This window comes from Meles meles, chromosome 4 (assembly GCF_922984935.1).
Source record: "Meles meles chromosome 4, mMelMel3.1 paternal haplotype, whole genome shotgun sequence".
NCBI classification, from domain to species: domain Eukaryota; kingdom Metazoa; phylum Chordata; class Mammalia; order Carnivora; family Mustelidae; genus Meles; species Meles meles.
Window position 1 is genome coordinate 22,009,959 of NC_060069.1, and position 27,998 is coordinate 22,037,956.

Genomic DNA, 27,998 nt, shown 5'->3' on the forward strand with positions numbered 1-27,998 from the left:
AATTATGCAGAGCCTGAGGGAAGTCTGCCTCTAGACTGAACCGGATTGAATGTTTATGTCCAACAGAACATTACGGCTGCAGAGGACGGTTTCCCTTGATAGTGTAAGTTGGAAACCAGACAAAAATGATTTAACACAAAGAGAACATTCCAGAAATGTTCTTTTCTGGTGAAAAGGCTTAATATAATGAAGCTTGTGTCTTCTGAAACTTTTGAAATGGGAATTGACTAATAGGACTTCAGGCTGATGAAACAGAATTTCAGAGAAACGGAAGGTTTCAAAGGATTCTGAAAGGTCATCCCTTCCAACTCTCTTCAGATCTGGGGTAACTTCATCCAGAATTTATAAGCCAAAGCAGAAACTGAAGCACTGGATCGGAATATTGGCCTACAACTTCCACCCCAAAGCAGTAACAGGTAAAGCGGAGACTGAAGGTATTAGCTTTGAAATTTATTAAATCCACTTTTCACTGAATGACTTCAAGTAAAGGGTAAATTACTTGGATAATTACTGTGTCAGAAGAGCCTTAGCCATGGGGGCGCCTGGGTGGCTCAGTGGGTTAAGCCGCTGCCTTCGGCTCAGGTCATGATCTCAGGGTCCTGGGATCGAGTCTTTGCTCAGCAGGGAGCCTGCTTCCCTCTCTCTCTCTCTCTGCCTGCCTCTCTTCCTAGTTGTGATTTCTCTCTGTCAAATAAATAAATAAAATCTTAAAAAAAAAAAGAAAGAAGAGTCTTAGCCATGAAGAAGATAGAGTTCTAGAATTTTTATTTTATAAAATTCTTCTGAATATACTTATGAACCAAGGGAGGTGCATTATGTTACTTAATTCAATTGTGAAAAGTAGTATTAGCTGATGTTGATAAAAGGAGAAATATTTAACATTTTGAAATGAGGGGGTGACTTACAGTATTAAGATAATGCCTTCTGAGGCTACTGTAATCACATCATCTGAGCTAACTAGCACTTAACTGCTTAGAAGTCTCTTTCAGGTAGCAACACTCATAATGTGTGGAAAAAAACCGGCATTATGCGGGGTTCTCTTGTCCCCTATCTGTGAAGTTAACGGCAGTGATGTCACTACCGGAAAGGAGAACAGTCCCCCTGGGGCTCTCCTCTCCTACTCCAAGAACAGCTAGAAACGAACAAGCAATTAGCCACAAAAGTTTAGAACTAGCCCAGGAAAGGAATAAAGTGGTCTTATTGATAATACATTGTTTCGGTAAGACTGTTTGATAGGCTAGGTTGATTCTGGCAAGTAGTGATCAAACAGTATTTATTTGATGTAAGTAAAACTAGATATGCACTATGAAAAAGGGGAGTAGAAAATACCCACAAGTCAAAATAAGCAAGACTTCAGCTAAAAGGAGGCAAGACCGATGGGCCCTGAGGTTATACTAAGGTCTTTCTAGTCACATATATAATGCTGGATGGTCTCAAATGTCCACAGTTGTCTTTGATGTGACTCAAAGACTAGAGTCAGTTCACATGCTTGAATATGATTATGCATACCCTGATTTATCAAAGAAGTTGCGAGCCATAGGCATCTCCCAAACCGCAAACATTCAATGTCTCAGACCAACCTGCCAACAATACCCTGTTGCCTTGGCAACGGAATGCAAGCAGGCATGGAGAAATCTTGTTGCCTAAGCAACAGAATCTTAAAAAAGGGGGGGGGGGGTTGCTTAAGCTGTGGTTATGGCAAAGGCTCATAGGTTCTAGTCGGTAGGTGGGATTTTAGTCCTCTTCTAAAGAAAGGTATCGAATATATGGTAAGATAACAGTCATTCATTTGTTAATTAAAAAGTATTTGTGGCCTGGCACCTGTGTGCAATACATTGCATCCTGAGAAATGCAAAGACAGCCCAGGCATCGTCTGGTATGTGACAGTATGAAATAATAAATATTAATTGAAGGAATGAATGAATGAATATTCTTAAGAAAGCCATAATACATGGCCAAAGCCTACTAGGAGTGAGTGCACGTAATAGTTCAAGAGGTTGAAGCCCCTGTGTGCATTATTAAGTTCCACTATACAGGATCATTTATTTGTAAATTGAAATAAAATGTTACAGTTCATCGGGTGAGAACTATCTACCTATGTACTGACACTTTAAAATCCAGATAAGAAACTGATGAAAGTCAAACCCATTCCTAATTCTTTCCTAACAAGGAGTAATGGAGGCAAAATTTACATGATTTAAGTTGAAATTTCAAATGATTAAAGTTAGAAATTTCAAAAGCAGTCTTAATTATCGATTTTGGGTTTTTTTTTTCCTTGACACAGACATTAATTAAGCAAGCTCTTGACTAACTCCATCACTGTTCACAAAATATCAAATAAACAGTAATAATAAGGATATTTACTTAATATGATTACTTCAAAAGAGCTATTTTGTGACAGATGGCTATGAAAAGTAAATTCCACTTTCTTACTCCTTATGATTTCAGAGATGTACACATTAAAATAAAAGATGATTTCCACAAACACTATCATGCACTTCAACCTTTCTCAATGTATAAGTAGGGTTCAAATCTCTAAAACTGGAAATGTAAAAATCGTACAACCACTCTGGAAAAGAGTTTGGCAGTTTTTTTAAAAGTTAACAAGATGGGACTGGGAGGGAGACAAACCATAAATGACTCTTAATCTCACAAAACAAACTGGGGGTTGCTGGGGGAGGTGGGATTGGGAGAGGGGGAGGGGGCTATGGACATTGGGGAGGGGAGGCGAACCATAAGAGACTATGGACTCTGAAAAACAACCTGAGGGTTTTGAAGGGTCGGGGGTGGGAGGTTGGGGGAACAGGTGGTGGGTAATAGGGAGGGCACGTTTTGCATGGAGCACTGGGTGTTGTGCAAAAACAATGAATACTGTTATGCTGAAAAAAATAAATAAAATGGGGAAAAAAAAAAAGTTAAGCATACACCTACCATATGTTCCAGTCATTTCACTTCTAGGTATTTACCCAAAATTTTTATTTTTTTATTGACTTTTTAAAAATTTATTCATTTGAGAGAGAGAGAACATGAGTGGGAGGGGAAGAAGGAGAGGAAGAGAGAGAATCTCAAGCAGTCTCCACACTGAATGTGGAGCCAGATGCAGGGCTCTACCTCAGGACCCTGAGATCATGACCGGAGCCAAAATCAAGAATCAGATGTTTAATCCACTGAGCCACACACAGGCTCCCCAATGCAAGACTTTTAAAAGCATGTATCCATACAAAAACACAAATGTTCATCACAGCTTTATCTGTAATGACCAAGTACTGGAACTCTAATGTCCATTAACAGACGAATAGAAAACAAACCATGATAAATTCATACAACGGACTACTCCTTCACAATAAAAAGGAATGAACTATTGATACATTATGAAAACTGCATGGGTAGATCTCCAAATAATCATGCTGCCTAAAAGAAGCCAGACAAATAAAAGTATGTACTACATAACTCCATTTAGATGAAATTCTAAAATGCTGACTAATCTAGAGTGCAACAAGCCGATTAATGAATGCCTGGGGTTGGGGAGTGAGAAACATAAGGGAAGGTAAAAATGGACACAAGAACACTTGTAGGTGGATATGTTCACCATCTTAATTGTTATTTCACAGAGATATACATATTCAAAACTTATCAAATTACACATTTTAAATATGTGCAGTTTATTTTGTGTGAATTATACCTCTTTGAAACTGTTAAAACAAACTTCTCACATTCTCATTTAAGAAAAGTTGTTCAACTAGACCATCACATGACCTGTGTGCATTCGTTAAAAGCAATATATAAAAATATATACCATTAAGTTCATTGTTGGCTGCCTTTCGTTATTTATTAGCTGGAACTTCTTGTTAGTTCTAGTTATCTCATGGTTCTACATCTTCAGGAGAACTATTAGACCTTAGTAGAATGAGTCTATTGCAACTAAAGCAGTTACTTGGTGACATTCATATTGAAAAACATCTGTAAGAGTATCCCAGGTGATGTTTCTGCTAATGATTCTCCAATAACATGCAAAGATGTAAAAAATGAAGATGTAAAATCAATTGGCTATTCTAGTAAGTCAAAAGCCTAAAAGCAAATTATACTACGTGAATACACATACAGTATGAATGACCTGTTTATTATTAGGAAATGTAGGTCAACTAGAAGCTCCCCAAAGTCCACTGCTGTAGTATAAAAACTGCTCCATCGACATCTTCAGATTTTCTGGGGAGCCAGGAGAGCACTGGGAATGGCTGCTATATGGATGACATCCTGATGGGGGAGATTTCATCTGGAGACTTGGGAATGGGGATTTGGAGATTCATCTCTGCTTTGTGAATGGCTCCAGTTCCAGACCTGAGGAATGGGGTTCTCTCTACTGATCTGGTTGTTTTCAGTTTGGCTTCTAGGACTTTTGGTGATTTGAGGATGGAGGCTTGAGATCTGGGGAGGAGTTTGGCAAGGAAAGGAGCCCAAAAGAATTATTTGTTGACTTCATGTCATTTCTGCTAAGTAATTCATAGATGGAACATATATATAACTTCCAAGAGTTGAGAACTAGCTCTCTCTTGGTCTTGTGATTAATTATAGTCCTGAAAGCATTTCATCATCTGGTGATGACTTGGATCACCAGGTGCCTTTCAGTCCTAATGTGATGTTTCCTCTCATCAGCCTTGATACCAATATCTCTCTAGGGAGGACAGAAGCTGCCCTTCCTAGTTCCATTTGCCTAGTTCCATTTGCAGGTCTATGGTGAGTTATTAGGGAGCTACCTTGGTTCTTCAGCAGATAATTGGCTTAAATCTGGGCCCTGATATCTGTGTTGACATAAGTTCAAAATTTATTCTTAAGTTTTCTCTTTGAACTAGGTAGCCAGGATGATGTTTGAATTCTAAGCTCTAGTAGACATGCTCAGGTCAAACATGCACTTACCTATGGCTTTTTCTAAATGAGACCAAGTCTCTTGTTTAAAGAGCCAGTAAGGCTCCCCAAGAAGGAGATCTGCTCCGGGTCTCATTGTAACTGGTCTACCATTTCATATATATGGCATAGAAGAGCCAAAAATCTCTACAGCTTGATTTTCTATGCATCTTTATTCTATTTTGCAGCTTTGCTACCTTGTTTTAGACTCTAACTTCTTATTTAACATCTAAATATTTTCTATTATGTCACTTTGTTATTTTCTTTTATATCCTAACATTTAATTTAGCTTCTAAATATTTTCTAGTACGCAGTGTGGCTATCTTCTTTAAGATTCTAACTTCTCATTTAGCTTCTAAATATTCTGCAGGATGGCTTCACATTTCTTATTGGTATAAACCAAGAAACCCAGAAAAATCCTAAACAAGTTAGATTGCAAATAACTCAAGCTTTATTTAATGTCTTTTAATTTAAAGAATCATAAGTACATTTTAGAGTTGTCGCTTTTCAATTTAGAGAAGCTCTGGGTATTGTTTGGAAGGAAATCAAAAGTCATTAATCTTCTTTCCTCTCATTTGGCATGAATCATAGGCTATCTTTTGTCATTTCTTCTCTTCTGAAGTCTGCCCTGGTCTCCCTGTTACACTCTGAGTTCCTTGAGGGAAGAGAGCTTGTCTTAAAACAAACCGTGTTCCCTGATGGCATGCACACTCTATCACACACAGTACAGTTTTCAAATATGATTTTAGCTTCGGTCCTATTCACTTAGGTGACTTCTGATCCATCAACCTCAACATTTGGGTCATTTCCCATTTTCCACCTGTTGATGTGGTCATTAGCCACAATTCAAAGGGGTTAATGTAATAACACCTTGTAATAACCCCTTTTTCAATGAGCTTCAGTTTGAACTTCTTTCTGTTGATTCTGTTGAACTTCACCCAACTAGCTATAAAATGTTAATATGATGACTAGCTTTTAAAAACCATCTCAAGGGGTGCCTGAATGGCTCAGTGGGTTCAGTCTCTGCCTTCGGCTCAGGTCATGATCTCAGGGTCCTGGGATTGAGCCTGACCTTAGGCTCTCTGCTCAGCGGGGAGCCTGCTTCCCTCTCTCTGCCTGCCTCTCTGCCTACTTGTGATCTCTGTCAAATAAATAAATAAAATCTTTAAAAAAAAAACCATCTCAAACTCTAGAATATGTAATACATATGTTTCTTTTGTTTTTGAAGGGCTGGACTTCAAGTGAATTCTTGCAAATAACACAATTCCATGAGTCCTTTGAGAAAAAAAAAAAGACTAGAATTATTTAACAATTTCAAGATACCTAAATTTATCTGATTGGAAATTCCCATTTTAACATAAAATTCTTTTAACTGGGGAGTAAAACCCATATGTCATAATGTATTTTTGCACTAAAATACTTGTTTTGCACTTCTTCTATACATTTAAGCAATTTCATATCAATGAATAAATTATCCAATAATGGAAAAAAAAAGCCTTCTGATCATGTTCTTAGAAATATAAATAATCACAAAATTGGGAATTGTTAGATTCCCGAGGGCGCTTGCTAAGTAGTTTGCAGGAAAACATGTGGAACATTTTCCTATGCAAACACTGTTCCCAAGCAGTTGGAAAGATTTCCAGATCAGCTCACAAAAATCTATTCAACTTGCAATGTGGTTAAGACAGAAGCTCTGATGCCAGAGTCCATGGTACCAGGTGTTCAGATTCCCAGCTCCATAGCCATTTCTCCCAACCCTGTCTACCCCCTTGCTGGGCCAAACGAGCAAGAGCTCCCATGGCTCCAGGCTCCTGTGTGGGGCTTCCACGTCTGTAGAAAGTAGGGGTAGAGGTGGTGACTTAAGGACAACACGACAGAAGGTAGGCTATGAGAGAGAACTACAAGCCAGGGAAATTCCTTAGGTGATCTTATCATTCAAGTCCCAATTCCTCCAGATCCCCCATTCTCGTTCTCCATTCTCCTTGGGGTTTGGGACTGTTTCTCTTTCCCCTGCTCTCTCCATTACTTCTAACCACCACTCCTCTGCACACTGGCCCACTAAAAAATGTGTAGGCTTTCCTCAACGATGCTTCTGGTATTTTATGCACTCGGATCAGTTTTCCTTGGGTTTTTGTTATTAGCAACACTAGAAACGAGTTAGGAAATGGAAAAGTTTCACGCTAACCTTTCCTGAACCTTATGTGAAAAAAAAATCAGTAATCAATGGTATTGTATCTTTGACTAAACAAAAATGATTTTCTATAGGAACTCTCCTTTGCCACCTAAATGAACCCCTCAGGATTTTGCTAGGCAGGTTCTTCATTCTGAATTCATCTTCCCAACAGCACCCTTGAGCCCAGAAGCGGACAAGAGTTCCATTCTGGCTGCCTAGCACCTAGAACCTGCTCCCTCCAACAAAGACCCTAATGGACGTAGATCCAGGAGCTCAGCCCTCCCTTCAGCAGTGAATAGAGTGTTAATTCAAACCAGGCCCCCCGACTCTCTCACACAGGACACCGGATCCTGAGAAAGGTGACACATGGATGGAACAAACAGACTGGGAGCTCCTTTGTCCCAACACCAGGGCCTTTCTGAGCCTGTGTCTCCTCTACAGATTGCAGTGGCTCACCTAATTTTATTCCTTCCTAAGTTTGATTCCCTGGTTCCTCATTATGTGAGCTCCCCAAAGCCTTTGACTGAACCTCCCTGTTGCACAAGTCAATCAGAATCATGTTATTTTACCTGGTCCAGAAAGCCCAACTGCTAAAGCCCAGCATGGCCTTAGCCTTTTGTCCCAGGGCATGTAGCCACGCCCCCGACCAAGGTCCCCCGCAGCTTCACTTCATTCCAGCCTCAACCAGCACCTTCACCTCAGAGCTGTCTTCCCTCAGGTGTCTGCCCATTTTTATATTGGTTCTTCCTCACTGACCACCCTCCTCAAATCTAGACCATCCTCACAGCAGTGAACATAATCTAATGACCAGAAACCACCAAGTATTATCTTTTCTAACCCTCTTCTCTGCTTTTCTAGCTTAATTTTATCTCTGTCTCCCTTTCTTCAGACACAGAGAAAGGGGCCGTCCCTTCCTCTTTCCCAGACCTGCTCTGGGCTCCACTACTCTGTGCCAGTGTTCCAGCAATTTCTTTCCCTCTTTATCTCTCCTCTCTACTGGCTGCCTCTCCTGAGTCCCAGGCACCCTGCAGTCATCCTGAGTCTAAGAAGGTCCTTTTCCATCAAACATCGCTCGTCAGCTAACTGGCCAGCTCACTGGTAGCTTCTTTCCCATCTCTGCTTCTGCAACTTCTGAAAGTACCACGATCGGGCTTCTACTCCTGTACACCTCACCCCGTGTCATGGAAATCACCCTCACGAAGGTCATCAGGGACTTGCAAAAGGTCAGACTTAATAGTTTCATTTTAGTCTTTCGTCCAAGAGATAACTGTTGGAGAAATTGCTGGTGGTCCTAAAAGAGTTCTTTTTCCTTTTAAAATAGAATCCCCCAAACATATTTATCCTCCCTTTCAGCTGGATGTGTTTATATGATTAAGTTCTGGCCAGTGGTATGTGAGCAGAAGGGATGAGCACAATGCCTTAGTCATGTCCTTAAAAGGAAGGGGCCTGTCTCCACGTGCTCCTTCCACTTCCTGCTGACTGGGATGTGGAGGTGATGGGGTCCACGTTTGCCACATTTGCCACGAGGATGAGCCCTATACCCTGGGGTTGTGGAAAAACAAGATATAAGGAGCCAGGGCTCCAGATGGCCTCATAAAGCATAACTAACTACTCCTCTGGTCCAGCTCTGAGCTCCACTAGGCTAATGACTTAGCTAAAGATCACAAAGCTAGATTAAACCCAGGTCCAAGCTTAGTACTCTTTCCAGTACGCTCCCGGTAAACTGCAATCTGTGCTGGGAGGGTGGGTCTAATCAGCCTCTACCACCCATATCCATGGTGACTTCTGGCTACCAGGTTTTAGTTTAGCCACCAATATGGCTCTCTGCAGACTTCTGGGAGCTCAATGTGTACACACCTTGTTTGGGATTGTCTTTCTCCTCCTGAGGCACTAAAACTTCTCTTTAAAATGCCTGAAACAAGAACATAAAAATAGCTTACATTTTCCCTGTTCAAATATTTTATTTATTTATCTGTTTATTCATTAAAGAAAGCTGCATTCTATTATGTGAGCAGTATTTAGCATACTCTAAAGACGGTCTTCATTTATAAAAGTATCAGTTAAAATAGAAAGCTTCAAATTACTGTTTACTTGACAGGATTGTTTAAGGTCCTTTTTCCAAAGGAAACTAAACAAGCAAACTCTGTTATTAATAGCTAATAAAATACAATAAAATATCTATCTCAGAATTATCCTAAAGGCCTTGACAAGGTAAGTTACCACACGCAAGTTTAAGGGTTCAACTTTTCCTTCCTCGCTTCCCCACTGACCTTCCTCACCATTGTTACCCCGAACATACAAAGCTGAATTCATCTCAAAACAGCCAGTAATTAACGGCTTGTAGAATTTGCTACATAGGTATGAATATTTTTTCCTGTATAGCTTTCATGTTTTCCTAATCACCAATCAGGACATTTTTATCTAGCAAGTAGGAATTTATGGGAAAATAGATCAATGACGGAAACAGATTATCCCAGAAAATCTGGAACATCTAGTCACTATTTTATGGACAATTAACTTTGGAAAGGAACAAAAAAATGAAGCAAATGAAGAAACTCCTTAGGGTTTTACTTAGGTCCTTGGGGAGACTATTTTAAACTTTCTTTTATGAGATTTTCAAGGTATAGTCATTAATGAGAGGAAATCGTTTACACTAACTTTATTTCAGAATATTTCTACCTATCTAATTAATGTGCCTTCAACCTACTCTTTTAAATGAATTATTCTTTCCTCTCCATATTCTATTTTAACCTTTCTTTTCTTTCAGTTGCAGATTTGTTGAACAAATTGAATCCTATCTTTCCTTATAATCTTTACATTTTTCCAAATATATCTTTCCTTTTCTTTTCCATACATCATACCCCAGACTATTTACTTTCCTGTTTTAAATCAAGAGTCAGAATTAACACATGGACTGAATTTACATATTCCACTTTTTCATAGTAATAAACAATTAAAATATTTATTTTTCTTTAGTGTTTGAAATATATCTCTTCATAATGGAAATAAAATTGTACAAAACGTAGTCTACCCCAGGACTAATTTCTTCTCCAGGTCTCTAATCCCTATAGACCAGATTCATAAGAAGTCACTTCCATTATTCTTGTGGTTATTTAGTGTATCTCCGAATTCGTTATCGCCACTCGCCAGTTGGAATCTGGGTTTGCTGGTAGAAATAGTGAAACTATTCACTATAGAATAGTGAATAGAAGACCGCGGTGCCGGCTGGCCTCTGGGCCAGTCAGAGGGCTAGACCCACCTGTTCTAATTAGCACCGCACCTGGAGAACAAACTTCTGCCTACGTACATGATGGCATTTACTCAACTCCCAAGCGTGATTCCCAAACCATGACCTACCGGAACCCTGCAGGCCAGCAAAAACTTACTGAATGTAGATTCTTTTAAAGGGCTTGAACTGGAGCTGCTGGAGTTGTCCGAAATGTCCAGTTCATCATCTAGCTCTGAGTACATATCTGTATGTGAATCAAAGAGTAACAATAAAATAAAAAGCAAATAAGCCTCGAAAGAGACCAAAGTCGAGAGCTCATGCCTGCTGTCCCCGTTTCACTAGAAATACCTTTCTCGATATTTTCCAAGTTGAAGTTCTCCTCTGACAGGATTTCATCACAGGCCTTGTCTTCCTCCTTACTGCCGGGGGCCTGGAAGCCCTCGGGGGGCAGGTCTGCGCTCTCTGAGAGTTCGCTTTTCAGGCTGGCCGCCCCACTGCTGCTGCTGCTCAGGCTCGCCTTTTCGAAGGTCTCCTGCAAGACAGATCTAGCTTAGGGTGGCCTTTCCTTCCTTCCTTTGGAGGATCCAAAGCTTGTCAGCGCGGATAAGAAAATGCTGGCTGCGTTCTTACAAACGTTCGTGCTCAAGTGCCAGTAACATTGTAGCCACACGCTGGCGATAGAGCTCCTTCAGTCTGGGACTAAGAAGAAAGTGTAGCTGCACCGCCGGACAAACAAGAGTGGATATGCCAAGATGCTCAGCGACAGAGGTCTGTACAGTCTGGCAGAAGAAAGTGTGGCACTAAGGAAAAGATATGTGCCAATGAAGCCGAAATTACTTTCCTTTAAGTTATCTTAATAATATTTGCTCTGTCTCGGGTGCCTGGGTGGCTCAGCTGGTTGAGTGTCTGACACTTGAGTTCTGCTCAGGTCATGATCTCAGGGTCGTGGGATCGAGCCCCACACTGGACCCTAATGCTGGGCATGGAACCTGCTTAAGATTCTCTCTCTCCGTCTCCCCCTTCCCCCCACCCCACTCTCTCTCCCTCTAAAAACAAAACAAAACAAAATAATAGTAATAATAATAATAATAATATACTTGCTCTCTAAGTCATGGGGATAAAAAGTAGAGCATAAGGAGTATAGTCAATGGCATTGTGACAGCACTGTATCATGACAGACAGTAGGCACACTGGTAGTGAACAGAGCACAAAGTTTAGAATTACGGAAGCACTATGTTGTACACCTGAAACTAATGGAACATTGTATGTCAACTATACTTTAATATTAAGAAAAAAAACTGCTATCAAATCTCAGCACCACAATGGGTAAGTAGGGCTTAGTTTTTTCAAATCTCAGGGAACTTAGTGGCAGACACAGCCAGGCCATGGAGGCAGAGAGGTGCGGTCCCCTGAAACATGAAGACCTGGGCAGTGGCTCCAATGATGACCAATGCTCGCTAGAGACACAGGTCCGTGGTTTTTTGTTTTGTTTTGTTTTCAGATACTTTTTTCCAAAATGAAAGTGACACCCACAGCTACCGGGGGAGGTTCCTAAAAACTCCATAGTGATGGAATTGAAGGTGAAGAAAACCTAAGACGTTACGAGTGACTGGACTTAGAAGTCAGCCTCTGAAAGCTTTCACGTGTTTCTGTTCACTAAACAAGACAAACAATGAAAAGAATATTGAAGACATGTTGTGCCATGCAAACTGTGCAACCAATTTCTGCTTATTATCTCTGTTTCCTGAGAATTTTTTCATTGTTCTTTCCTCAAGCTTTCACCAAGAGGCTTGGAGATAGTTCTCATTCTGTTGAAGCCAACATGCAGTTCAAGGAGCATGTTAATTTTGTTCGGCTAGTCCTCCATCCCACATCTTCCTGCTTTCGTGACTCAGCATTGTTCATGCCTGCCTTTTGGATCTACTCTCGTCTGAGAACTTAGAACCCAAAATGGAAAATGCTTCGGACACTCTTTGGCATTGCTGAATATGTGCTTCTCTGACATTTTCCCCATGCTTAAGACTCATAAGGGGCTTCCAAAGTCAGCCTCAGCTCTGCCCAAGCTCAGCCCCTGACACCAAATCCAGGAGGCTCCTTCTGAGGCTCAAAACTTTCCTGCCAAACTCCCTCAACTCCTTCCATGCTTTCCTCCTTTTTCTGTCCCAACCCACAAATCCTTCTTCTTCCAACATCCTCAGCTAAAGTCAGAAATGTACATAGAAATAAATGTAGGGTTTTTTCCTCCTATGGCTTTTTTTTTTTTTAAGATTTTACTTATTTATTTGGGAGAGAGAGAGAGAGAGTAAGAGAGAGAACATGAGAAGGGGGAGGATCAGAGGGAAAAGCAGACTCCCTGCTGAGTCAGGAGCCTGATGCGGGACTTGATCTTGGGACTCCAGGATCATGACCTGAGTTGAAGGCAGTTGCTTAACCAAATGAGCCACCCAGGTGCCCCTCCTCCTATGACATTTTTATCCAAAATTAATCATCCACTGCCCTATTCTACTTTTTAAAAAGATTTTATTTATTTATTTGACAGATGGAGATCACAAGTAGGCAGAGAGGCAGGCAGAGAGAGAGGAAGGGAAGCAGGCTCCCTGCTCAGCAGAGAGCTGATGTGGGGCTCGATCCCAGGACCCTGGGATCATGACCTGAGCCGGAGGCAGAGGCCTAACCCACCAAGCCACCCAGGCACCCCTCCATTGCCCCATTCTAAAGGCCATAACTAGATTTACAACCTTGTAGGGACTATACACTCAAGATGTGTCAATGCTATCAACATTTTAAAAAAAAGAGAGAGAGAAAGAGAGAGAGAGAGATCATTTTTGGGTTGACAAAACTGTTTATTGCACGGAAGCAACTGCATGCCAGAATCCATGTATCTCTAAAACTCGCAAAACTGCAGCAAACGCTTTGTTTCTTTTTAGACAGACATGGATAAGATATTTTTCTTTGGACAAATGAAGAGTGAAGAGAAGCTGTGAGTCCTGATGCAGGCATTCCAGACTTGAGGACCTTTGACTTGCAACCAGTAATCAAGACCCAGTTGGGCTGCAGGTGAAGTCATTTGCAATCACCAAAATTGCATCCATAAATAATTGGGTGCTTGCTTAGCATCTAATAAAGGGGTATTCGCATTCAGAGAGAGATGCTTTTTCAAACTCTGTAAGCATGGAAGATATGATAAAGCAATGTAGAATGTATAGTTGTTTTAGTTTTTTTTTTTAATCATCTGTTTTTATAGGCTCTTACAGCAGTTTTTGCCTCATAAAAATCGATAGAGTTCTTGACCTTGACATAAACGATATGCCACATTTTCCTGAATATGATTTCCAGAGTTTTTCCTTGTGGATATTTGAGTACCCAACTTATTACCAACTCTTCCCTTGAACAACTGGGGCTATTTCAGTCCCTTTTGGATCCCTCCATGCATTGGATAATGTTTTGTACATACCAACTGCTTAATAATTAGTTGCTGTATTGAGATCAAAGGGAGAAAAGGGCCAGGAAAGCAGGTGAATTCCCCTATATGGTGAGTAGGTTTTGTAGCTTCTAAGTTTTTTGTTTGTTTGTTTTGTTTTTATCTTGCCTGTTTATCCAGAATCCTACATTGTGATTTTTCTCTAAGAGCTGAAGAGACTATCTGGTAACACACCAATAAGTAGGAGTGAATGTCTCCCTTCCTTTTTCCCCTTTGCTCTTACAAGAAGTTATAAAACTCCACTCATCTGGATTAGAGATGGCTGGCCCAGAAGACAAAATGCCTCTGTAACCCAGTAGGCATTGGCCAAAGGCAGAGATGCTTAAATGCTTTTAGCCTGCGGGTTGAGGCTATTAAGGTATTTTCAAAAGTTGCCTCCAGCAAGTACATAAACCTATTAAAGGGAGTTGGGTGTATGTGGGGGGGGGGGGGGGCGCAGGGTGGGGACAGCATTGGGGGATGCAATTTGGCTGCTGTCATCTTTTTTACTTTCTAATTACTTAAGATTTTTCTAGGAATAGGAGATGGAGCTAACTATATATATTTTTTGGCATCTATATATTTCCTAGGAACGGATGGACACATTCTGTGCATCAATATGGCAGCAAGAAGAAGACAATGCAAATCAGACAATAAAATTATCCCTGATATGGAAATCATCACCGTTACAGGAGACACTTCCTGTCACAGTGCTGTTATAGGCACAATTATGTTTAGCTTGGTTTTGCTCATTATAATGTAATTTTTTATGTGTGCACCAGATTATAATACATTTTCAGTTGAATAGCAATTCTAACAGTAACAGACTGACATTGCCTAAATTAACTGCAACAGTAGGGAAAGAATTAAGAGAGTCTATTTTATTAAAACTAGTGCAAACTTTTTAAATTGCCCAGAATGTTTTATCAGGAGAGACAGAGAGAGCGAGAGAGAGAAGAAAAAAAGTGAGAAATAAATATAAAGCATGACACTAACTATATCCTGTAGATGCCTTACTTTAGAACCATAAAGAAGGCATCATTTCTTTTGTTCTAAAATAGTCATTCTATTTGAGCTGTGTCTTTGCCTACTATCTTCTATACCTTTATAATATATAAAATACCTTTATATATATATATATAGGTATATATAAAATATATATAGGTATATATAGGTATACCTATATATTATAAATATAAATATATATATTTATATATATAAATATATATAGGTATATATAAAATATATATATAAATGTATATATAAAATACCTTTATAATACCTTCTATTACCTTTGTTTAGGTAATAACTGTGACCTTAGTTACATAAAGTTAGGGCTACCCAGTGCTTGACAGCAATTCACCTGGCTGAGGTGATCTTTTTTAATGGCAAACCACATTCCATGCTTGTCATGGGTGACAGCACAAAGAAAACCCCAAATATGAGACAGATCGTTGACTAGGTATTATTGTGCAAAAATGCAGTCCCTAAATTTCAAAGTATTAAAAAAAAATCAGCCAGGGGCAACCTCAGTTGGTTGGGTTTCTGACTTTTGATCTCGGCTCAGGTCATGGTCTCAGGGTCCTGGGATCCAGTCCCACATCAGGCTCCCCACTCAGCAGGGAGTCTGCTTCTCTCTCTCTCTCCCTCTTCCTCCTCTGTCCCTCCCCCAACTTGCATGCTCTCTCTCTTTCTCTCTAAAATAAGTTAATAACTCTTAAAAAAGAAAATCAGCCAGTGTGACCAAGAGGGCTGAAGGGGGTCACACTGACCCCGGCCACAGCTGAGTGGCCTGACCAGTTCAGCAGGTGTGGCAAGAAGCTCCTGTCTAGGACCTCACTCTGAGCCACTTGGTTTTGCCACTGTAGAGAGGTGGGCCACAGCATCAAGCTCGGAGCCTGGTCCCTTACTATGGTAGCTGCGGATCTTTGAGCTTCAAAGCTGTTTGGTTGATATCTATGTCTATTTTGTTTATGAAACCCTGAAGTATTTCCCTGCCCCTGTGCTCTGTACATCAAGTAGAAGAGCAAAACGTTCAAATGAAACCAGAAAAATTGGTGTGACAGGTGCTGAAAATAACTAAGATTTATAAGTATTGTATAATGAAGGAAATGTTTTCTTCAAGTTTGGATATTAGTTGTTTTTCTTATTTTGAACTTCCTAACAATATTCATACAAAGCTAAATATTTTGCTTTAATATAATTAATTGCATATAATTATGACCCCACTATTATCATGACACTCTCTTAATTAGAACTTCTTAAAAGCACAAGAACATACTAATGAACTGTCACTAAAATAAGTAAATTAGAGGATGAATTAATTATTACAATTCAGTCTAAAATTCCACTATTAAATTTACCATGCTTGATAATGTTTCACTGCCTCCCCATAAGTATCTAGCATCTGCACAGGTTCTCTATTATTCCTAATTCAAAGATAGGTTTTCTAGAAGAAATAATAAGGATGAGGAGAACAGTGCCATAATCTGAAGTTATACCTTATTAAAAATACAGAAGATATGGTCCACATCAACTGACTAACCACCATTTTATTTCAAAACTACATACTACCACAGGAAAAGAACTGAATGTGTGGGAATATTTTTGACAGCATTCCAAAGGAAGCCAGAATCAGGTAACATATAGAAGAACCATTTAACATACAGAAGAAACCATGCACAGAGAATCATTAAGTGGTCACGTTTAAAGGCATTCTAATTTGGATTGCTCAAAACAAGACATGGAGTTGCAGAGCCGCACTGCTTAAGGTATGAAACAGTATGTTCTTAGACATGGGTAGCATTAGTACAAGAAACCCCTCAGATTAGAACCTTGCTTACTGTTTCCTTTTTAAAACAGAATTACATAAGGGAAGGTCTAGTTCTTGTCAAATCACACACTTGGTACATCAAAATACCAAACCGATTAAGTGCCAATAAACAAAGAATTAAAAACCAAGGCAAAGAATCACCGTCATCTTTTATCCCTCTTCCCACTTCCATCCTTGACTCTCAGCAGTCGATTCACACACGGCAGCCAGCTATATAACTTTAAAACATTATGTCACCCCTTTGCTCAAAACACGTGTCACTCAAGTCTGTACCGTGGACCACAGCATCCTCATCTCCCTTCCCCTGCTTCCCTGTACTCCAGCCACACAGGCTTCCTTGCTGACCTCTTAAATCTGGCAGGCATGCTCCCACCTCCGAATATTTGGATTTGCTGTTCCCTCTGCCATCGATGTTGTGCCCCCAGATAATTGCACAGCTCACCCTTTTAACATATTCAGGTTTCTACTCAAATGTCTTGCAGGTATAGTGGCTTTCCATGACATCCCTATTTAAAACAGCCTATCTTTCCACATCTACTAATCACTATTACTTTGCCTTTATATTTTTGTCCATGGTACTTAGGTGTATATTAATTCACTTATAATTTGTCTTCCTCCATTGTGAAGAAGGAGTTCTTCTCTTTACTGTTAAAACACAGACTAGAATAGTCCCCAGAAGAAAACAGATCAATCTTGTTGAAAAAGCGAAGTAAAAGACTGATTTTTCAAAGTATTGCAAAGCTCTTCACCATATTAAAAAGAAGGGTAGAAATCAAAATAGCAGCATTATTTTTCAAAGAAACTGACAAACTCATTGCAAAACTAATAAGTAAATATAACAGATCTAGAATGGCCAAATCAAATTTGACAAAGAAGAATGAAATTGGAGCACTCATACAACCTAATTTCAAGACTTACTAAAAAGCTACAACAATCAAAATAGCGTGGTATTGGCCTTAGATACACAGATCAATGAACAGAATAGAGTTCAGAAGTAAATCCACATATATAGTGTTAAAAGATTTCCAACAAAGACCTATAGTAAAATCAGCGAGCAAACATTAGACATTTTAAGAAATGATGCTGGAAAAACTGGGTACTCATATAGGAAAAAAAATCCCAAATTTCAATATTTTTATTATTCTACACATGAAATTAAGTCAAAATGGATCATAGACCTAAACATAAAATCTATCACAAGAAGGAATTTACAAAAATAAAAAAGAGCCAATTTTTGCAGCCTTGGGATAAACCAAGACTTCTTCAGCAGCACTAACAATAACAAAAAACTAAATAAGTAAATTGGACTGCAACAAAATTAAAATTTAACAAAACTTCTGCTCATCAAAAAAAAAAAAAACAGTCAAGTCATAGACTAGGGAAAAATATTTGCAATACTTAATATTTGCAACAGAGTTCTATGTGGAATATACACAGAACTCCTAAAGTCAACAAAAACAGACAAATAATTCAATAAAATAATGACCAAAGATTTGAATAGATAGCGCGCACGCACACACGCACACACACACACACACACGTAAATGATCAATATGCATATGTAAAAGTGCTCAGCAGCCAAGGTGATCAGGAAAATCAAACTAAAACCACAAAGAGATACCTTCCTGTGCCCCCTCCAGAGGTTAAAATCTAAAAGACTGACAACACCAAATGTTTACAAGAATGTGGAACAATTGAGCAACTCTCATACATTCTCCTAAAAATGCTAACCAGTACAATTTTGGAGAACTGCTTGGTAGTTTCTTTTTGAATTAAACGCACTACTACCTTAAGACCCTGAAATTGTACTCCTAGGTATTTGCCTAAGAGAAATGACAGCATCTGCACAAGAAGACTTATGTAAGAAAATTCATAGCAGTCTTGTATAAAACCCCAAATCTGGAAACAACAGTGTTCATCAACAGGAGAATAAATTATGATATGTTCATACCACATGACACTATCGAACATTATAAACAAAGAACTATTAAACACAACATCACGAATCAATCTCAGTGACATTAGGTCACGTGAACTAAGGCAGACGGTAAAGAGCATGGACCGTTTGTGATTTATACGAAGTCAAAATAAGAAGCAAAAGTAATCCACAGTGTCAGAAATCATAAGTCTGTCCATGGGCAGGGAACCATATGGGAAAGGGCAAGAGGGAAATTTCTGAGTTCACAGAAATGTTCTGAATCTCGTTTTGGGTGCAAGTTAACCATGTGTCAAAAGTTACTAAACACAAGTAATTAAAATTTGTACATCTTCCTGTAGGCAAATTATATCTCCATAATCAAGGGGGGAGTTATGGTGTGGATGTGAGAATGATATATACATTTGTGCGGGAGCCTAAAAGGCATTGCTTTATTTTCTTAAACCAAAACAAGTATAGAATGCTGCCAAAACAAGTCATGATTTTTCCCGATACTTCTTTCACTGCATCATTATTTGTTGCATTTTCACAGCCTTGGGGGAAATTCGGTCAACAATTAACCAGACAATAAAAGCAAAGATGTTCACAAATATATTGTCCCTTTAAAATACATCATTTTCTACATGGCTTAATTTAATCTCTTAGCAGAGGATTGCAGACACACGCCTTTAGTGACATGCTCAGAAATTGTAAATGACATATGGTGTAATAAAAATAAAACAGCTCAGATAAATAAATAGCACAACAGTTTTTTAAATTTTCAGTAAGAAAATGAGAATCAGGTAGTTGCATATTTGCTCAATTCCTATGTGGTCCACTTTAAAGATATTTGAGAATTTAGGATTAATATCAAATGCCTGTCAATAAAGTTTGCCAAGAACATATACAGATTGTATTAGAAAACTACAAGAAGATTCCATTTCTTTAAGTGAAATTATAAAGAGTTGGTGGATTTAGAAAATAATCCTTGTGGACAAGTGCTCTACTAGCTGCTTCCCCCAGCCCCAAGGTAGACGGAATTTAGGATAATAATTACGTGCGCCGTATTTCAGTAGTTTGACAACATGAGACTATCACAGAAATCTCCCTTTTTGTATTTTTGTAATTCACCAAAAGCTTAGAGTACATTTCTAGGACTCATTATGGGAACATTTACTCATCATCTTAAGCATGAGATGATTTATCAAGATCAGATGTGATTTTTGAAAGATCATCTTGGTAGGCACATAGGGGATGGTTAAGGGATGGAGCTGATTCTAGATAACCCAAGTAGAATGGATTTGATCATTTGGAAGGTCTTTAAAGCTGAGGCTTCTTTGAGATGAAAAAGAAACTCCATCTGTGGACAGCAGGTTCAGCCCATGTCCTAAAGTTTCAGCCTGCCCTTCCTGCCAGCCTATCTTATTACCTAGCCAGCCCCCACAATTGTATAAGATAATTCCTTCCAATAAATCTCTTCATATGTACCTTCTACTGGTTCTGTTTTATACATTCTCTGTAGGACTGTTCTGTACACGGCATAATATTAGCAGACCTGGCTGCCTCCCCTTAAGTGCCAGTAGCAGTCAACATCATTGTGATAAACAAAATGGCTCTCCCTCCACACGCACACAGTTTCTGAGGACCTTGTAGACAGTGCAGAGGTGGTACACTGAATCACTGCCAGGGTTGAGGAGGAGACCAGAGAAGCAAGGAAGCTGGATATTGCAATGACCCAATGTGAGACAATGAGATGAGAACTGGAAGGTTAAGATGAATTTGTTAGGCATTTCAAAAATAGGACTGGTAAAAGATTGCTAATGAAATGGATGTAGGATTTGAGGGAGAATGAATTGAAGATGTCCAGGTTTCAATTAAGGTGATGAGGTGTAGAACATGACTGGGTTAAGGAAAGAGAATCCATTTACTGTGGGACTTGCTAAGCATGAGGTACCTATTAGACTCATGGGTAAATGTCCAGCTCAAAATTTAGGTCTGTCATGCGGGAAAGGCTGGGATCAGATACATAGTTTTGGAGGTCTTCAGAAAATGGATGTGTTGTAAAACTCATCCCAGTGTATTCGGCCTTCTTAGAAAATACTGTGTACTTTTCCTTCCCGAACGCTTATACTGTTGAGACCAGACCAGAAGGCTGGGGCTTATACACCCAAGGAAAGTCCTAGTCCTGAATGAAGAACAGCTGGACAAGAGGAGGATGTGGTAGAAGGGCAGTTTCGAGCGTGCAGATGGGGAACTGGGAAGTCTTCCTGAAGTTCAAAGAAGGAGCCAGAGAGAAGGATAGAAGATAAGAAGGTAAGTTCAAACATCTTTGTTCTTCCTCCTCACATCCTCTCCAGCAGAGGTGAACCTTGTGAGTGAAGCAGAACAGAGGGTTTGAGAGAACAAGTCAGGTTCAGCCAGAAAAGACTGAAAGTTCCAGAGAAGCTTCGTGACCATCATGACACTCTATACTATGTAGCTAATATGGGCATTTAGTACAAGGCCCGTGAGGGTAGAAACACTGTGCTCACTGTGGTATCCCCTGTACCTAGAATAGTACCTGATACCTAATCGGTACTCCATAAATATTTGTTGAATGGATAACGTAGGGCTGATATTATGCCCCCACTCTCTGTTAGTTCCCCATGGACTACGCGGCATAGGTGGGAATCCAAAGCTCCCATGTGCCACAATGGGAACGTAGAAAATGGATATAGCGCTCACTGGTGAGTCCACCAGGTTTTCACTTCATGGAGGGAGCAGACAGCTCAAACCAGGGATTCTGCCGTAGGTCGCCCAAAGCCACAGAGAGAGGTTCACCTCATCTGAAGTCAACGGAGGCCAAAAGAAGAAGGCAAAAACACACAGAAACCCCTCCCAGTGGCATGAAGATACCTAGGCTTCCTCCTGTATCCAGCTGCCATCTTGGGAGACAGAGATGGAGAGGAGAGCCCTTGAAATGGGAGAGAAACTTTTAGACCAAAATAGCTGATATAAGTGTTCATGCCTATATCCACCATTTTCTGCTATCAGCAGGAACAGGGGTTCAAAACAAAATGATATATGATTATGGAAGATAAAGTTCCCATTTTATACAAGCAATTTTTACCCAAATTCATATGAAATGAAAAACCATGAAACTGGACAGAGCTCACTGAAGAGAAGAGCAAGAAGAGAAGCAGAACATCAAAGCTTAAGAGTACAGGGTCGGAGGAGAGAATAAGAAAAGAGTGTTCAGAGACGTAAGATGGAAATCAGGACAGAGAGGTGTGGTTAAAACCACAGGGGGGGGAAATTCAAAAAGGAAATATGAGTGATAAGGAAGAACTACCCTTCAGTTTGATAATTTGGTTGTTAATTACTCTGGAGAAATATAAGGTTTCAGTCCACATTACCCAGGTTCAATCCAAACATGAGGTATGAATACCATGACTAGGTATTCCACAAATTTCTGCCAGCTAGCACCAGCCTACTTTCCCAGAATTTTCAAACTATATATATCAAAATATGCATTATAAATCAGGAGATCCAACTATCAGTCCAAGGTCTGAAACCAGCAAACTAGTTTGGTGACCTTGGAAAAGTCTCTTCTCTTGGTTTCCATTTCCTTGTCTTTTAAGTTAAAGCATAAAACAATACCATTTCTAAAATGTGATTAGTATGGGGCGCCTGGGTGGCTCAGTGGGTTAAAACCTCTGCCTTCCGCTCAGGTCATGATCCCAGGGTCCTGGGATCGAGCCCCGCATCAGACTCTCTACTTAGCAGGGAGCCTGCTTTCTCCTCTCTCTCTCTCTGCCTCCTCTCTGCTTGCTTGTGATCTCTGTCTGTCAAATAAATAAATAAAATCTTTAAAAAAAAATAAATAAATAAATAAAATGTGATTAGTAGCCCTAAGTGTGCTAAGCTGGTATATCCAGAGCTCGTGCACTTTTACTATGCTCTTCCATGCAGGAGTGACTTTCTTACCTACTTCAAGGCCAAAACTTACACCACTTGTTTTGGGAGCCTCCCTAAACTCTATCAGCCCGGGATATCCGTTGGTATTTACCAAGATTTCCTCCTGCATAAATGTCTTGGCTTCCCAGGTAGACTGTATAAGTCACTTCACGACTGCGACCACTCCTTATAATCTTTTGTAACCTTCACAATAGCAAGCACCATGTCTTACATTCAGAAGATATTCAACAAATCTTTGTTCTTTTATTAATTATAAACTGCAAGCATTTTCAATTTTTCTTTTTGTTTTGTTCCCTGTTAGTCTTATGGATGTGAAAGTTCTCCAGACTGAAAAAGCTCACTCTACTGGTAGAAAGAAAGAATCATGTAGCTTTAAAACAGAGATGGTGAAGATAATAGTACCTGTCAAATATCACTGGAAGAGAAGTGGGAATCCCTGCAAAACTCACCCTTCAAGAACTTGCTCCTTTCACTGATTACCCATCAGTCTCCCTAGTACATTCAACTCTGCTCCATTTGTACACATAGAAATATGCTTTATTTACAAATGTTAATATTAGCTTACAGTTGGATCCACAAAATCCCACTTATCTGAATGAAATTGGAGTTTTCTATTGATTACCCACATTTTTCAGGCTGGGTTTTAACACTCATCCTTGCATTTGCTGGTGAGGATCTAGGCAGCATGCAGTTTAGAATTTTCTGCAACTGATTTTTCTGTCTGGGATACAAGATGACAACCACAGGGCGGCTCCTCTGTGTATTTAACATGTTGTGCATAATGCTAAAATGCCAATCATGATTTTGATTACTACAATGCCACAGTACCCTCTGTAGCACAATAGACTTTTATTATTACATATTTAAGTAAAAATTACACCTTATTTTTCTCTGCTTGGTTTTATTCTTTTTAAAAAATATATTATTTATTTATTTATTTGAGAGAGATAGAATGAAAGCAAGTACGAGCAGATAGAAGAGCAGAGGGAGAGGGAGAAGCAGACCCCCAGCTGAGCAGGGAGCCTGACTCGGGGTTCGATCCCAGGACCCTGGGATCATGACCTGAGCTGGAGGCAGACGCTTAACTGACTGAGCCACCCAGGCACCCTTAGATTTTATTCTTGACTCTGCTCTCCTCATGATCTTTATTTTGAATTATAAAAATTAGACAGTTTAACATTCTTTGATAAGAAAATTTTCTTCTCGGGGCGCCTGGGTGGCTCAGTGGGTTAAGCCACTGCCTTCAGCTCAGGTCATGATCTCAGGGTCCTGGGATCGAGTCCCGCATCGGGCTCTCTGCTAAGCGGGGAGCCTGCTTCCCTCTCTCTCTCTCTCTGCCTGCCTGTCTACTTGTGATCTCTCTCTGTCAAATAAATAAATAAAATCTTTAAAAAAAAAAATTTCTTCTCTTTCTTAGGTCTAAACCACAGTACACAGGCATGAAATTTATTAGTGAAGATTTCTGTGTCCTCTTGAAATATATATTAATATCTGTCTTTACTAGACTATTGCCATAATTGAGAACAAGCGAATATGTGAAAAAGTTAGTAGCATACACCCCATGACACAGGAGTCCTTAACATTTCTTATCAATTGTTTGCTCGCCCCTTAATTTGCAAAATTCCAGCAATTCACAATGGCTCTCCTTATCAGGGCTGAGAATTCATAAAGTTTTACGTAATGTACCCACTAATTTCCCTTTCCTTTGACTATTGCTTATCATTGGATTGTGTAATTGTATTGTTGATATTAACTGCTCTGGGAGACATTCCACCATATTTGAAATGAAATAATCATGATACTATAACAAAACTTAAGAAAAAAAGAAACATAAAATTTTATACATGTAATTTTCCATCAGCAATGGTGTCGATGTATGTTTTTAAAAAGAAATAATTAGTACTTAGCAAGGATAATGCCAATTAACTGCATGCTGTCTTTTGATTAAATGTAATCATATTTCCTTCTCAGTTCTTTAATAAAGCTGCACTTTTCCTTTTAACTAACATTTTATTAATCCAGAGATGAAAAACGATCAGTATACATAAAATAGTGCCAAAGGAGATGATATCTGATTGTTCTTTAAATGTAGTAATATAAACTGCCAAGAGGCAAAGCACTTCTCTATGGTTCCTATGAGATTGAATGCTCCATGAGGGCATCAAGGCTGGCTGGTAACACGTGCTCAATAGATACTTATTAACTGCATGAAAACCACACGTGGATTTGGCCCTAACGGACCAGTTAATACTGGATTAGCAAATTGCACCAACAATTATTTTTTTTAACATAATCATTGCTCACTTTATATAACTGGTGCTATCTTATAATTTTGTGTCACTTTTTCATTTGTACAATTTATTCAAATACATAAATTTACTTAATCCTAGTGCTTTCTGTGATAGGTAATATGTTCTCCCTAATTTACAGATGAATACAGAACCTCTAGAACCTCGAAACTGCCTTGACTACGGTATCTCCCTTTGTTTAACCCAGTCATGGCCTGAGAGCTGGATTTCTACAGCTAAAATGGCTCTCCAAATACGTACTGAAATATTGATGGATGACATGATATGGTGGTTTGGGTTTGTTTCAAAATAACCTACGGAGGGCAGGGAGTGGATAGTGGGTGGGCATTAAAACAGTATGTGATTGGCCCAAAGTAGCAAATTCTTGAAGTTGGGGGGTGGCTACACGAAGCACAATCTTTGTTTCTGTAAAGGCATGAAATTTTCCACAGTAAGAGTTTAAAAAAAAAAAAAAAAGGCTGTGCAGTAAATAAATAAATAAAACAGTCATTCTCAAGGTGTTTTGCTAAAGATAAGAGGATTTTTGTGGTTAGATTTTAAACTAACTCCGCCCATCCCCACATCAGCTAAGGGAATCTAATATAAACGGACTCTTTTATATCCAACTGGAAATTGGCTAAGTAGCTTTGCAGTGCAGAACTTACCTCAAATACTTAAGATATATAGAAATGGCTAAATTTCTTGCATTTCAGTTTCCTGGGAACACCGTACTCTGAATGTAACATGACATGCATAGAAAGGTGTGTTTCTCATAGTTGCCTACTTTTTACGAAGTCAGGTAGTAAAATAACAAGAAAAGTGAGCTTTAACTCGCTGTATATAAGATTTAACTGTGTTCAGCAAGAGCTATAACTCCAAGTTATATGCTCCTAAACATAAACCAAGGCCTTAGATAATCACCAAGTATTGTTCTGTGAAATTACAGTTGGGCTCAGCAAGGCAATAAAGATGAGTTTTTCCCCCCCAAAGGAAAACTACACTGAATCTTCAACTTCCAGATTCCAAGAATGTCAAGACAAGCACACCACACAGTAGTGCTTTCCTTTTCATAGAAACGAGTTTGATGGGAAGTCTGTTATCCAAGAAATCAGAGGAAGGGAGGGAGGGAGGATGGAAGGAAGGAAGGAGGGAAGGAAAAGAAATTACAGCTGTCTCTTCTTTAAAACGAACTCTTCATATTATTTTCCCAGCTGAGGTAGAACAGGTCTTTAGGGTCCTGGAAAGGAATTTGATGACCGAGTACTTTGATTAATAATGGGTGTTATGACCCTATTTCCATTTCCTTGGGCCCCCTGCCCAAGAGGGAAGAAAAGAATATGTACCAGGTTGAAGGGTCCCTGACTAGATCCCCGCTTGGGGGAGCCAAGAGTATGAGCAAAGAATGGATCATAGGTCATGATACAACAGAAGCACACGGGGAAAACAAGAGACAGCAACAAGAGCATCACTGGCATGGTCACTTGCATATGTGGACATTTGTAGCTTTTCCCTTTTTCAAGCTCTGCTCAGAAACAAACTTAAGTATCAAACTAATTTAAAGGTTATTGGCAAGAAAAATTGAAGGACATATTCTTATTTGAAGCATGGCAGCATTATTACCACCACAAACAGTAATAAAAACAACTAGACTAAAACGAAAAAGTTTTAAGGCAATTATTATTTCCTTCTCTGAATTAACACATAACATTTTCATCCATATTCCCCAAATCACGTTTCTGAAGAAATAAAATCTATGTATTCACTGCTATCTACACAAAGAGCATAGTGTAAACTTAATGGAATTGCTAAGGGATCTACTTGATGCTGCCAGTTTTGCAATACAATAAATTAGGGGTAGCTCATTGGAAAGCCATTTATGTTGACTTTAATTTTAATTTTCATTATAAGGTCTAGAAAGGAATCCAAATATGGAACTATATAATGGTGAAATACTGCATGTAGCAATTAATGTTTTCCTAACTTAAGATAATGCTCCCTTAAGACAAGCCTGAACCACTGCAGGTGACTTTATAACGGAGTACATCGTGAAGACACTGACAGCTGTGCACTTACATGACATAACAGAGCCAGCTCATGGTGACACGTGACCGCATTCCGGTTGGCTTCCATAAAGTACCTCTGTGTACGCTTCCGTTCCCGTTCCAGCTTCTTCTCCAAAGCCAGCTGGGATGTGGACAAGTTGTCTAAATACTTCATCATGACGTCTGATATCATCGAGCTGACTTCTACAATATCTGGGCGGGCTTCTGCATCAGGAGTGAGGCACCTACAAGAAGACAAGCTGATTATAGCTCTCTGGTCAATGTCAGGACCAGGCCACGGGTGTGGAAGGTCAAGGTTAAACCCCCCACTGTGTGTCCACCATGGTGTTCACACCCAAGAACTCCTGGGATAAGATGAACATCAAGCACAGCTTGGAATCCAAGACTTCTCAAAAAGTATTTGGAAAGTTTGGGAAGCAAAGGGAGGCAGCACTCTTCTCTTTGCAGTTGGGATGTCAGGCAAGGGCTACTGGCTGAGCATGAAGCCGCTCCTCGGATCTCAGGACAGGTGGATATAGTCATCTTCTCCCATGTGAAGTCGTTATTTTCTATAATCACTGCCAAACCATTGGTCAGTGAAACAAAGAGGGATCCCAAGAATGTGGTCCCTGACACACCAAATGGAAGGTAGGTTTCTAGAGAGTCACAACTTGTTGGCCTTTTCTAGCTGGATAGCAGCAATATCAACCCAACTTGAATAGTGTGTGTCTTACAAAACCTGAGTCATAAAAATAAAATGCAATGCAGTTACTTAAATGTTTAAGATGTTTGTAATAATTTTTTAAAGTAACTAATTGGACATGTTTCATGCTAATATTTTCTGTGATTTGGAGGTAGGAAATGGCAATCAGCTGACTAGAGTGAACATTATTTATCGTCTAGGTAAATACTAATAGAAAGCTATTCTAGACACAGTGGAATCAATTATCAAGATCATTGTTAGCATGTTTTAAGTACTTCGGCATTCACTATAGTATTTTGTCTATTTTTAAAATTTATTATTTTTTTTAGATTTTAGTTATTTGAAAGAGCAAGAACTCGCCCATGAGAGAATGAGAGAAAGAGAACGCATGTGCACAAGTGGAGGAGGGGAGCCGAGGGAAAGAGAAGCAGACTTGTCACTGAGCAGGGAGCTGGACACGGGGCTTGACCCCAGGACCCCGGGATCATGACCTGAG

General features: G+C 39.5%; 1 protein-coding gene and 1 long non-coding RNA gene across 8 annotated transcripts in view; one reads left to right on the forward strand and one right to left on the reverse strand.

Annotated features, from left to right (window-relative positions):
- NEK10 (NIMA related kinase 10) overlaps window positions 1–27,998 on the reverse strand; it is a 227,445-nt gene that overhangs the window by 51,468 nt on the left and 147,979 nt on the right. For all 7 annotated transcript variants that reach the window (XM_046002046.1, XM_046002044.1, XM_046002042.1 and 4 more), the window contains 4 exons: window positions 26,831–27,044; window positions 10,653–10,836; window positions 10,462–10,548; window positions 8,933–8,987 (listed from right to left, as the gene is read on the reverse strand). In XM_046002046.1, the coding sequence (XP_045858002.1) occupies window positions 8,933–8,987; window positions 10,462–10,548; window positions 10,653–10,836; window positions 26,831–27,044 (540 nt within the window). The remainder of the gene's footprint in view (window positions 1–8,932; window positions 8,988–10,461; window positions 10,549–10,652; window positions 10,837–26,830; window positions 27,045–27,998) is intronic.
- On the forward strand, window positions 18–27,990 carry LOC123939931. The gene is made up of 3 exons (XR_006818008.1): window positions 18–416; window positions 20,656–20,825; window positions 27,832–27,990. It is a non-coding gene; the product is annotated as an uncharacterized LOC123939931 (long non-coding RNA).